The sequence below is a fragment of the Ostrea edulis genome, chromosome 2 (assembly GCF_947568905.1).
Source record: "Ostrea edulis chromosome 2, xbOstEdul1.1, whole genome shotgun sequence".
In the NCBI taxonomy this organism is placed as follows: Eukaryota; Metazoa; Mollusca; class Bivalvia; order Ostreida; family Ostreidae; genus Ostrea; species Ostrea edulis.
Window position 1 is genome coordinate 7,479,196 of NC_079165.1, and position 13,455 is coordinate 7,492,650.

The window sequence follows — 13,455 nt, forward strand, 5'->3', positions numbered from 1 at the left end:
AATTAGATCGTTATAACGACCATAGAATTCGATAAAAGCTGACTTTGAACGAGACTGTTCAAACTCGTCACATGAACTTGTGATCATTAGGCCTGCCACGATTTGAAAAAAAAAGATTCATTGAAAAATTACTACTATGCATATCTTGTTTAATCAATATATGAACTGCTTCAAAGGAGAAACTTCAGTCGTATTCTGCCAAAACATATTGAAAGTGGATTCTTAAACATTTCAAACAAACTTTAGTTTTAAAATCACAAACATTTTCCAAAATCAATCGCATCCAAATTTTCAACACGTTACACCACCATTCTTCACGATAAGGCATTTCGATATCATATGCAGCTGCTTCTTAGTAATCTAATACTCTGCTAGTGGTTATTAAAAGATACTGGAGGTCCTCGTTGATAAGTAGTTTTTTTTAAAATCAGTCTTTTGGTAATCTGTTGGAATTCCATGGGCACAAATTGTGCTTCATAACCTGACCTGTTTTTGTGTTCTGATGAAGCATAGTTCATAAAAAAAAAAAAAGTCTGCATGAGAATACATCTCTTGCTATGGCCGATATATACAATATTTATTTCCATTCGAATGTAGATTCGATATATCCCAATGAACTTGAGAGAAAAGGTATCACGGGGTCTCCCAAATGTTTGATATTTTGATGTTTTACTGAACATAAACGTTAATGGCAAACTAACAACGCAACTTTATCACAAATGGATATTCCATTATCTACTCCATATGGTATTTACATCTTCCATTTCATTCAACACGCGAGGACATACTGTCTGTAACGAAAATCTAAAAACCGAAGCAGGCTGCTGACAAATGAGTGGATGTTACAGGAATTTCTAGAATTTTGATTAGAATTAGCATTTTGTCAAATCTATGTTCGTTATAACGATCTAATTTGCAAATACCTGATGTTTAGTCGAATGTTGTCGTTTCATATCAATTAGACCATTCCATTCGTAATAATACAGAATACCCCTGATCAATACAGAGGGCTTACAGGCGGGTGTGACTGGTCAGTAGTGGATAATTACTTCCTGTTTTCAGTGCCCTGTGCTTACTCTGTTCTCGATTTTTTAAATCTGATTTATGAGATTGAACACTTCCGTTATCTTTACCTTTTGCAAATGCCATTAAAACGATATTTTTGATAGGAAATAATGGAACTGAAATATGTTAAAAATAAATGCTATCTACTTCTTTCATCACTTCTGGTTTACTGAACACAAGATAAATGGTTAGCACTTTTGTTTCAATGTGTCTATTTCGAGATTTTCATATCCTTCTTATACTTTTTATCCAACTGACAAGGCATCAACTAAATCCTCTTCATATTTATCCATCGTCTGCCATAATTTCGACAGAAATCATAATAGTAATTAAGTTCTGTCGCCAATTGAAAGATCGAGGCTCTCTGAATTTTTTACCTTTGAAATAAGTATTAAAGAAGAATAAGTGTTAAAAGCCCTCTACTTCAGAATGTAAACTTCATTGCCCTTCAGTCAGGGACAAACTAGGGCCGGACGAACACAATAATTACTTGAACATCTGGAAGACCTCTACCAAAAATTTAATGTTCTTTTCTCATGAATTCCCATTACTCTTGTAATGTTTGAATATTTTCAAAAGCGTGAAAGCCTCTACCAGAATTGTAGATTTCAGGATCCTTCGGGTAAGGGTCTCACTTTAGGGCGAGCCTAAATTAACCATGCGTGTATTGCATTATGTGAAGTACTTCATCAGATGCATAGCTCTGATCTTTGGACGAATTTGGCTCCATTTTTTGGCACTCTAGTTTTCCTTTTAGCTCTTATAAGTTTATTTTATTTCGAATTTCCAATATTTAGGCTTGAGCATCACTGAAGATACATTATTTGTCGAAATACGCATCTGGTGTATCAAAATTGGTACCGTATAAGTTTTATATCTCAGATCTTTCGGCGGATGTGACCGGTCAACAGGGGATGCCTACTCCTCCTAGGCACCTGATCCCACGTCTGTGTTTGTCCTCCTCTTGATTTTGTATTCTTTGTGGGATGTTTTGGATTGATCACTTTTCTTCATTGATGATTAAGATGTTAATTAAGTCGTATATTGTATATCATTAACTACTGTGGTATGAGAAGATTGCATAGATCGTCGTGAGACTATGAAGACTACAATACACCTGATCGGTTGTATATTGTTTAACGTCCCACTCGAGAATTTTTCACTCATATGGAGACGTCGCCTTTGCCGGTGAATGGCTGCAAAATTTAGATCTATGCTTCTTACGGCCTTTGAGCAGGGAGGGGATCTTTATCGTGCCACACCTGCTGTGACACGGGGCCTCGGTTTTTGCAGTCCTGCCCATTTTGTCGCTTTTTACGACAAGCAAGGAGTACTAAGGACCTATTCTAACCCGTATCCCCACAGGATTACCTGATCGAAGTCGCATGATTATTAGGATTGGTGCGGTTTAACACATTCCATTATCATTAAGTAAAGGAACAAGTCACAAATAAGTGTCTAAAACTGAAACATAATATTCAGTGTAAAAATGTATTGTAACTTTTAACAAGAGTACCGCAAATGGTACATAATACGCCCGTGAAATGCTTACATGGGGTGTTTTTCTTGTGCTATAATTTGTATAACTTTACTTCAGGTAGTATCAGCCATCATGAGGCTTTGACAAACTTTCATATGAACAAAGGGTCTTAGCTTAAAAATCGAGATTTCCTCAAAATGGACCAAGTTCAACAACCTGTATTTTTTTTCAAAAATGGAAGAAAATCAAAATCCTTCCCCAGATGCTGATCTTCAACACCCATACAAACACTCCACAAAATAAGATGGTCCTTACTTGAAAACTGTGGGAGGAGTTGGGCAGACAAATTATGTACCCTCCATAGAATATTAATTTCCAAATAGACTAAGTTCAACAACCTGTAAATTTCTCAAAAATTGTAGAAAATCAAATTCCATCCCACATGCACATTTTCAATACCCATACAAACACTCCACAAAATAAGAAGGCTCTCACTTGAAAACTGTGGGAGGAGTAGGGCTGACAAATTATGTACCCTCCATAAAATAATTGTTTCCAAATAAAGGGGCAAAACTCCTGGAAAAAAGGTCGAAATGGATCAAAATTGCAGTATGATCTAGAGTGACCCACAAAAAAGCTACACAGCAAGTTTCAGCATGATATGTGAAAGGGAAATGAAATTATAGAGAAAACCCCGAACGGATGGACGGACGTACAGACATTGCTGTACCATAATACGTCCCTTCTAAAGACGGGCGTATAAAAATGCATCATTTCCAATGCGTTGGATTACAGAATTAAAGAAAACATATACCTTGGGGTCCTTGTCAATATGACAGTAAGCAGTGATATATCAAGATTAAGGTTCTCTTAATCCACTCTTTTAATCCAAGAACAATCATTTACCTGTAACTTCTGCATACCATATTGGAACAGGATCCGAATTATCATTACAAGATATAAGGAATTATGGTGAATCTAATCAAATATTTGCCTGAATAAATTCACCGCAAACTGTAACAAGAGTACCGCAAACGGTACAATATACGCGCCGTCGGATTGATTGATTGGGGTTTTACGCCGTTTTGGCAATATTTCAGCCATTTTACGGCGGCGCCCGTCGGACAGTGAAATTCAACCTGGAAGCATATTGTGCACTCTGAATTGATACAACACACATTCTGAATAGAAAAACCTTAAAGTGGGACATGGTGCACCAATCCATCTGACATGTGAACTGATTATGTATTAAATTTTCACTGAGATTGAGGTTGTGACAAAATGTTGGTGCAATATCTATTTATGATGATAAAAAGTCCAGGAAAGCATTTCATCTACTTTTAGCCGTAAAGTAGGTCATGATGCACCAATTAAGTTGAAATGTGAACTGATTATGTATTTCTCTGAACGGGAGAGTTTGACTATATTTCAGAGCAATAAATACCAAAAAAAATCTGGAAAACTGTTTGACCTACTTCTACCTCTAAAGTACTGTAGGTCATAGTGCGCCAATCCAGCTGAAATGTTAACTGCACTTGTCTTCCTCCGAGAGGAAGCCTTTGACGAAATATCAGGGCAATACATGTATCTGTATCCGCAATGAAAAATGTTCAGAAAACTGTCGGACCTATTTTTAGTCCAAAAGTAGGTCAAGGATGGACCAATCCTGCTGAAATGCAAACTGAACTTGTATTCCTCTGAGAGGAAGCCTATGACTAACTATAAGGGCAATATCTGTATCTGTAATGAAAAAAGCCAGGAAAACTGTTTGACCTATTCTTAGTCCAAAAGTAGGTCAAGGATGGACCAATCCTGCTGAAATGCAAACTGAACTTGTATTCCTCCAAGAGGAAGCCTATGACTAAATATTAGGGCAATATCTGTATCCATTATCAAAAACAGCCCAGAAAACTATTTGACCTACTTTTAGTCCTAATCTAGGTCACGGACGGACGGACCAATCCAACTGAAAAGCAAACTGAACTCGTACTCCTCTGAAAGGAAGCTTATGTGTAAATTTCAGGGCAATATCTGTATCTGTAACGAAAATAGTCCAGAAAACTGTTTGACCTACTTATAACCCTAAAGTAGGTCAAAGATGGACCAATCCAGCTGAAATGCAAACTCACTTTTACGCTTCTTAAGGGAGATATTGTGACCAAATTTCAAAGTTGTACATACATCCGTTACGGAAAAAAGTCCGGAAAACATGACCCGGGACGGACGTACGGACCGACGACCAGCCAGCCGGACAGACGCACGGACAGCGCCATAACATAATACGTTCCGTCTAATGACGGGCACATAAAAAGTAGACAAAAGTCTTCGATCAGTTTTATTTTCATCCACTCCTCAGTTGTCCTGTTTACTGCACCAGAGCATACACAGTGTTGTCGTTTAACGTTCCGCTCGAGAATTTGTTTCACTCGTATGGAGACGTCATTATTGCTAATGAAGGGCTGCAAAATTTAGGCCTATGCTCGGCGCTTACAGTCTTTGAGCTGAGAGGGATCTTTATCGTACCACACCTGCTGTGACACAGGGCCTCGGTTTTTGCGATCTTCTCCGAAGGATCGTACCATAGATCGTCTGTTACGACAAGCAAGGGGTACCGAGGACCTATTTTAACCAGGTCCCCACTATACAGTGTTTAACATACGTATTGACATATGCTTGATATAAAGTCTAAAATTATTTTTATTCTGAGAAGTGCAATGGTTGAAATAGTACTAGCTTTGTGTTGTTGTACTCCCCATTTCGAGTTTTCCACTCATACAGATACGTCACCAGTTGTACTTGGCACTTACGGCCGTTGCAGTGAGAGTTCTTTAAGAGATGTTACCAACTGTAGGTGAAGTGCCACAATCTGTGACCTAGCATGATTGTTGCAGTGAAATATTTTAATCTTGCCACGCCTAAGTTCTTTTTAGGTCTCCGACAAAAGACACGCGACCTCTCACTTGCTGAGCATTTAGACGATTAGACGCCGCCAAGGTACATGCCCAAGACGTCCCAGTCACGCTGCGAACTCTCTAGATACTGAGCCACCGCAATTGGTGATACCATGACGTAAAGCATGCTACAATGTTATTATAAATATCATGTTTCCTAATATAGATCTAAAGATTAGTAAAGCACCCTACAATGATAATGTAAATCGCATGTTTCTAAACAGCTAAACATAGATCTTAGATTCAGCATGCAACAATAGTGTAATTCCCATGTTTCCAATAATCATATTTGAAGAATAGTGTGACATGTCACTATTAATAATATTTTAAATCTCATGTTTCCATACCGATCAATGTAAGGCATTCTTCTATGGTGTCCTAAGCTTAGAACTTCATATATATTAAATGATAATACGACTCTGGAAACTTACATCTACAATACAGATATTCCATTATCACCTGCATATCGTGTTTATATATCTCAACTGATTCGATATGCAAGAGCTTGTTCTGGGTATAGTCAGTTTTTAAATCGAGGTAAGCTACTGACAAACAAGTTGATGGTACAGGGATTTCAACAGTCTCCATTGAAGTCAGCATTTCGCAAATTCTATGGTCGTTATAACGATCTAGTTCGTCAATACAACCTCGCATTGGGTCAAATGCTGTCTGACGTGTTTCATACCGATTGTTAAGCCGTTCTTGGCACACTGATTTTGACTGCGGATAACTCCGTTTACCTGATTAGGATATGGGGCTCACGGCGGGTGTGACCGGTCAACAGGGGATGCTTACTCCTCCTAGGCACCTGATCCCACCTCTGGTGTGTCCAGGGGTCCGTGTTTGCCCAACTATCTATTTTGTATTACTTGTAGGAGTTATGAGATTGATCACTGTTCGTTATCTTCACCTTGCATATGTTAGTCCAATACATGTTTGTCACAGGGGTCTCAGCAGTCTTGTTTCCATTCAATATGTCGCAATATGTCAATCTCACGTGTTTCATATCAGTTGTTAGGTCGTTCTTTACATACTGATTTTGACTACAGATTACTCCGTTTATCTGATCAAAGAATACTCATGACAGATTTGACTTGTTAACAGGTGATGCTTACTTCTCCTAGGCACTATATCCCATCTCTGGTGTTTCCAGGAGTCTGTGGTTGCCCTACTGTTAATTTTACATGTATATTCTTTATATAGGATTTATGAAATTGATTATTATTCTTTATTGTCACCTTTCTTCATCTAAAACATTCAAACAATGATTACACAGGTGAAATATTCTACCACCTGTAGACACAAATTAATTGCTCTATACTCTACAAACCTATTGTGGTTGTATCCAAAAATGACTGTTCATTAAAACATATATCAAAATCACATAAATCTGCCAGCTTTTAACTTCTATGTAGGTAATGTGCTAATGAATAATTGTGTGGTTTTATCTAACTCTATTTTGAAATGAAACTGTGTTCCAGGAATGTTTAAAATTGGTGAAGTGATTTCAGTTGATAAAGGCAAAGGCTGCGATAACAACAACCCAGCTACAGGTAAAACAATGGCATCAGGTATAAGCAAGTTATTTGAAAAAAATATTTTTATTTTCATTGAAAATGAAATGATAGTTAGAAACTTCATTATGGTTTTAGGGATGATCATGGTGAAATACTAGTATGCTTTGTACGTAAAGAATCCATTAGTTATTATGTCACAAAAGGTTCTGAGTTTTTAAATATGTTTTAGACAAGGAAAAGACTGTTGATACAAAATGGATGATACAATGGTCGTTTGTACAAACGTTGTAAGCTTGGCATAATTTTTTATCTTTGGTATATTCCAAAAGACTGGTATGATAAAGGTAATTGCTTTGTATCATTTTTTGGTATCAACTCGTCATCATTTAGAGATGATGGATTTCACAGTATAAGATAATGAACAGTTTTCATGTTTGACGTTATTTTCAGTTTTAATATCTTTACTTTTGATCTCGAATACGTAAAATCACCATCGGTAAATGTAATCATTTTTAAAGATAAGAAGACGTCATATTTTGAGGGGAAATTACTGTAATTAAAGGTGCGTCTCTCCATTGATTCAAATGTCTGTTGTTTATTTGTTTCACGTCCCGTCGAGAATTTTTTACCATACTGAGAGGTCACCTGTTGTACTTCGCACTTACGGTCGTAGTAGTGAGGGTTTTTTTAACGTTCCAACGCCTGTCGCGATACAGGACTTCAGTTTTTAAAGTTAAAATCCACCTATGACGTCATTCTTTTGTTCGAACACTCCATTATTTTTCAGGAATGGAGTGTTCGGAAAGTAAGTCAACCTTTATACAAGTAGATATAAATGCATGCAACAAAAGAATGAAAAACGTAAGACATGATTAAAATGCACAAAGTTTAGTTTTTATTAATCCAGCAAAGGTGGATTTTAAGTGGGTCAATGTACTCGTATCACTCCATTCCTTAAAAGCAATGGACCTCGGCCCCTTTGGGGCCTCGGTCCATTACTTTTAAGGAATGGAGCGATACTCGTACATTAACCCTTACGTCATATCCGAAAGACCCGTGATTATCATTTCTATATACCGACCGTTTGGCGAAGGAGCAATCATTACCAATTTTTCCGTCTTAGGTTTAATGCGGCCATGGCATGAGCGGGGCTCGAACTCTCGATCTCCCTGTTACGAAGCGAACGCACTCTACCACTGAGCTACCGCGACCGATCAAATGTCAGTTGTGTACGAAATCAAATTTATAAAGGTTGATACGTCGAAAAATAAACAGGATTTTTTCAGTTTCTAATGGAACTTCCGTTCACACGAACGACGGACTCTTATGAAAGGTGAAGATAACGAACAGTGATCAATCTCATAACTCCTATAAGCAATACTAAATAGATAGTTGTGCAAACACGGACCCCTGGACACACCAGAGATGGGATCAGGTGTCTAGGAGGAGTTAGCATCCCCGTCTTATGCGTCTTCTTAAGCCTCTGATCAAACGTATCTCGTGGGGATCCGGGTTATAATAGGTCCTCAGTACCCCTTGCTTATCGTAAAACGCGACATCTTTCGGATAGGACCTCAAAAACCGAGGTCCCGTGTCACAGTAGGTGTGGCAAAAAGATCCCTTCCTGCTCATGGGTCGTAAGCACCGAGTATAGGCTTTAAAAAGGGAAAGGTAACCCAAAAGATTTTTACATGATAAATGATAGGATTAAATTATATGATAAAGATTTGTCATACTATTCTGTTGATATACGGCTTAGATAAGCTTCAGTACTAATTTAAAAACGCTAAAAATTGAAATTCCCGCTATTTATAGAGGCTACCATGATGTGGAACCCTTTTATATTCCCCGTCTGTTCTGGTTTTGATGAGATTCTAAGATCATCAAAGATGTGCATGTGGTAGATTTTACGAATAGATTGATGCCTTCCTGTCAAGCAGTTTTAAAATTACACTAATGCGAAGGGGAGATGTGAAAAAAAGTGGGGGGGGGGGGGGGGGTTCTCGAAATGCCCGACCTATATAAGTCATCTGAAAAGAAATTTGCGTAATAACAAGTTGAGGTTCGAGACATTTGTATGAAGAAACGTGTACCGTCTGTCTGATCTACGACTCGACTGAATATTTTTTCTTAATTTCTTCTTGCGAAAGAACGGGCTCAAATCTATACGGCTCCAAACTTAACTGTTCGTGACTTGTCATGTTTACAGTTATACTGATGAAATAAACCGGAACAGACGGTGTGACGTCATAAATTAAACATCAATAGCCACTCTCTTAGCGGCGGGTAATTTAAAATACATGATAGATTAGTATTGATTTAATTGTTAAGCAAGGATATTTGTTGTTAAAGACTGTCATTTACGATGTATGTAAGTAATACTTTATTCATAAAAGCATATTTTAGTTGGGCTAGTGTACCGTGACCTACTTTAGAACTAAAAGTAAGTCAAACAGTTTTCTGGGGGGGGGGGGGGGGAGGGTTTCGCTAGGGTCACAGATTTTGCCCTGAAATTAAGTCACATGCTTCCTCTCAGAGGCATACAAGTGCAGTTAGCATTCCAGCTGGATAGGTGCATCATGACCTACTTTAAGGGTAGAAGTAGGTCAAACACTTTTCCAGACTGTTTTAGTTATCTGAATGCACAATAGTTTGTATTATTTACACATTAAATGTCGAAAATGCTTATATTTACATGGGTTTTTTTTTTAAACAAACTCCTTTAACACTTTGAAATTTACTTCATGTAAAGTTGATAAATAGCATCAGCTGGTTCAGTCTAAATAATGCAACCTATACAACACGAAGAGATGTTAGTGTGCAATGTTAAATCTACAAATTTTTCTTACGAAGGGCAGGGAAAATACAAACCCTGCAACGTAGGTTATTTAGACAAATACAATGGAATGTAAATACATCGGTATAAAATCACAATGGTATAGTCAAACTGAACTCAGTTAGGCAAAGGGCCGAGTGGATGATTAGAAGAGTGCGTTTGTGTGATACCATCTCCTGGGGTTGATACAGTGTAAATGTCTTGTGATTTCTGACATAAATACTTTTTCACTAGGTCAGCTAGAAAAGACACTAGAACTATAATAATCAGTGAGATGATAACTGCAAATGTCCTAAATGGAAACTGTTGTCCCGCGTCCACGCTGTAGAATGGATACTCTATAAACGGTTGCCAGTTTAACAGGGATTCCCCAGCTCCCATTCGTAGGACAGTTCCTACGAGGAACCCTGTGATGGCTCCGTATGCATTGGTCCTCATAATGAAAACTGCACAGAACAGCTGAGGTAAGACAAGCACAAATACAATGTCAGCTGCCAGAACGAATAGTCCATAGACAATTGGAACAAACAGTGCGACAAGCGTGGCCATTGTCCCAATACCAAATATGGAGATTGTGTGTACCCAGATTGATTCATTGTCACTGGCCTGCAAAATAAGTTACAAATTCACAAGAGTAACGCTGCAATCCAAAAAGTCAGAACTTCATATCTGAGTTGGCTAACTCATGAAACATAGGATGAGCAGCCTAGAAAATAACACAACTTTCCCGTATTGATCATGTCTTGGGCAAAAGGATAAACTAGACTGTGAACGAATCATCAAAAATACTATTCAAAGAGTTTTGGTTTTGTCTGATGATGACCCAAGTCAATTGACAGATTTCGAAATACACTGACCACTAGGTTTGACTTGAAATTAATGGACTTGGAAGAGGTATTGGAAACATGATATTTAAGATATTAGTCTTCGTAGACAATTACTGAGTACTTATATTTATTGAAATGTTCTTAAAGTTGAAAATTTTCATGTCAATTCAAATTTTGAATTCTGTTGGAGATGGATTGTTTTATCAACAAAGCTCTAAATCTGCACGATTTAATGTCTCTATTTCATCTTTGTGTCATCGGTATTTACACCTCTAGACACCAACAGAAAACCCCACCAAGTTTATGCAAATAAATCAAAAGAAGATTTTAAGTGCAAAACTGTGAAGTTTAACACACGCACTGTAGCTCCATAACAAGCACTATGACCCCTGTGTTTTATTTTTATTTTCATAAATCACTTCTATATAGAAACTGAATATATATTAAACTTCCACAGCAATTACCAATACTTAAAAACTCAGGATCGAACCTCTTTAGTGCTATCACTAATTTTATTAATGTATGCAATCATTCAAAAGTTAATCTCTCCCAATTAAATTTAAAGATATACAAGTAGTATACTTCAAGAGTAATTGTGCACAATAATTTCATTGAAAATACCTTCAATCATTTTAATGTATGTTATTTTGGTGTTTTTCTCGTGACTGATAATTATATATACAAATATACTAGTATGTGATTGTGCACTTTTATCTCCCAGAGCTTCAATCAAATAATATTTGTGAAAGACGATGAAATTTTCGCTTAGATGTACACTGGTTAAAGAACATAATTATTTTACCGAGTAGAGATGGTTAAATGGTGAGCAAGAATGTCGTCATGATTTAATTACCTTTTTCCTGATGATTTTTTTGTAGATGTTGTTGGTGAACATGGAGCTGGAGCCCAGAATAGAGCTATCCATGGAGGACATCACAGCTGCTGAGATGGCCCCCAGACCTGGACGTAGCAAAAACAGCCCGTGTCAGATTGTCAAATCACCAAACGTAGCAAAATCTGCTTGTGTCATATTGTAAAAACACCAAACTTAGCAAAGACAGTCCGTGCCAGATTGTCAAAACACCAAACTTAGCAAAGACAGTCCGTGTCAGATTGTCAAGACACCAAACTTAGCAAAAATAGCCGTGTCAGATTGTCAAAACACAAAACTTAGCAAAAACAGCCATTGGCAGCTTTTGAAAACACCAAACTTAGAAATTACAGCCCGTGTCAGATTGTCATATGTTGATGTACCATTGTTTTTATATCTGTTATACTATAGTATACCTAAAACGGCCACCCAGTTGGGAGTAAACTCGTGAAGAACATAGGGAAGCGTCATGCTGGACTTGTTCAGTGACACAGGGGAGGATCCTAGTGTGGTGTTAGTCCAATCTGCAAGAAAATACAATACATTTGTAAACAGATTTCAAAAGTCAATCAGTCTCATTCTTTGGATCCATCCCGTGTGGACCCGAGTTAGAATAGATCCTTAGTACCCCTTGCTTGTCATACGAGGCGACTAAATGGGGCGGTCCTTCCGAATAGACCGCAAAAAAACGAGGTCCCGTGTCACAAGAGGTGTGGCACGATAAAGATCCCTCCCTGCTCAAAGGTTATAAGTGTCGAGCATAGGCATGAATATTTTGCATCCCTTCACCGGCAATGGTAACGTCTCCATATGAGTGAAAGATTTTGAAGAGTGAAGTTAAACAATATACCATCAATTGCGCGATCTTTGGATCCATCACATTTACATTCCACTTACTTCAGTCAGTATTGTGTACGGAAAAAAGTATCTCAATGATTCAGCCGACCCATTTCTAAAATTTCTTGACCTTGTTAAAATTGTGTATATTCCTACCCTGCTCATACCGCAACTCGCGTATCCAAAGACTTACCTTAAAACAGCTTCACCGAAACAAAAAACAAAAAAAACAAAACAACGACTTGCTCTTCAGACCATCGACTTCAACAACAGTCTCGACGATTTCGCCCTATGAGGTAAGTGATTTTTTTTAAATTCAGGTTATCGGGGGTTACCGCCCCGAACCCCTGCTTAATTCCGCTCAAACGCTGCTGGGTTTTCTTATTTATTTGTCAGCATCTGAGGTGAAAATGCAATAGGCGCTGTGTTTACATTCCGCATAGCAACGGCAAGGGAAGTAACCGCCTTTGTGCAGTCACGTGCTTTTGGGGATCAGCACACTAGAAACTTCCCAATTTGTATCACAGACGCAAAGCCAACTGACTGGACAGAGCGTCAGTTTATCTATCTCCAAAGTTGGAGCTGTACGACTTCTCCACAGTAAAGAATACATATCTACTAGTAAAACCAGTAAGATTTGTAAGACGGCCTGGTAATTATTGTTTAACTAAGCTTTGTAACCCGTAAAACTATAGTATTGATAATACTCATGTTTTTTAATGGACTAACTAACTAGCAGGGAGTTAAAACTCTGCGTGATGTGACATCTGAGGCAATAGTTATTCCCCTTACAGTTTTGGTACATATGTAATATTTACTATGTATACTAATTATTGCGCAAATGATATATTTCCTCGTGATTAGTCAATTTCATTACATTTTAGTTCATTCCATACCAATATGATGCTCAATTAGTATCATGAAGTTTGATCATAAAAGTCTGTATTGCCGACATTGACAGTGAAATTGAAGTTCTACCTGCAGTGGTGGCCACAGCCCCTATGAGAACAGAAGGGATGGCTAGGATGATAGCACTGAAGGCCCCCGCTACAGAGAGCATCTGGGCTTGTC

General features: G+C 37.8%; 1 protein-coding gene across 3 annotated transcripts in view; it reads right to left on the reverse strand.

Annotated features, from left to right (window-relative positions):
• Positions 1–9,734: 9,734 nt before the first annotated feature.
• LOC125680498 (high-affinity choline transporter 1-like) overlaps positions 9,735–13,455 on the reverse strand; it is a 10,749-nt gene continuing 7,028 nt past the window's right edge. For all 3 annotated transcript variants that reach the window (XM_056157495.1, XM_056157496.1, XM_056157497.1), the window contains 4 exons: positions 13,363–13,455; positions 11,964–12,071; positions 11,530–11,636; positions 9,735–10,455 (listed from right to left, as the gene is read on the reverse strand). The exon at positions 13,363–13,455 is cut by the window's right edge and continues 61 nt beyond it. In XM_056157495.1, the coding sequence (XP_056013470.1) occupies positions 9,967–10,455; positions 11,530–11,636; positions 11,964–12,071; positions 13,363–13,455 (797 nt within the window). In that variant the 3' untranslated portion in view covers positions 9,735–9,966. The remainder of the gene's footprint in view (positions 10,456–11,529; positions 11,637–11,963; positions 12,072–13,362) is intronic.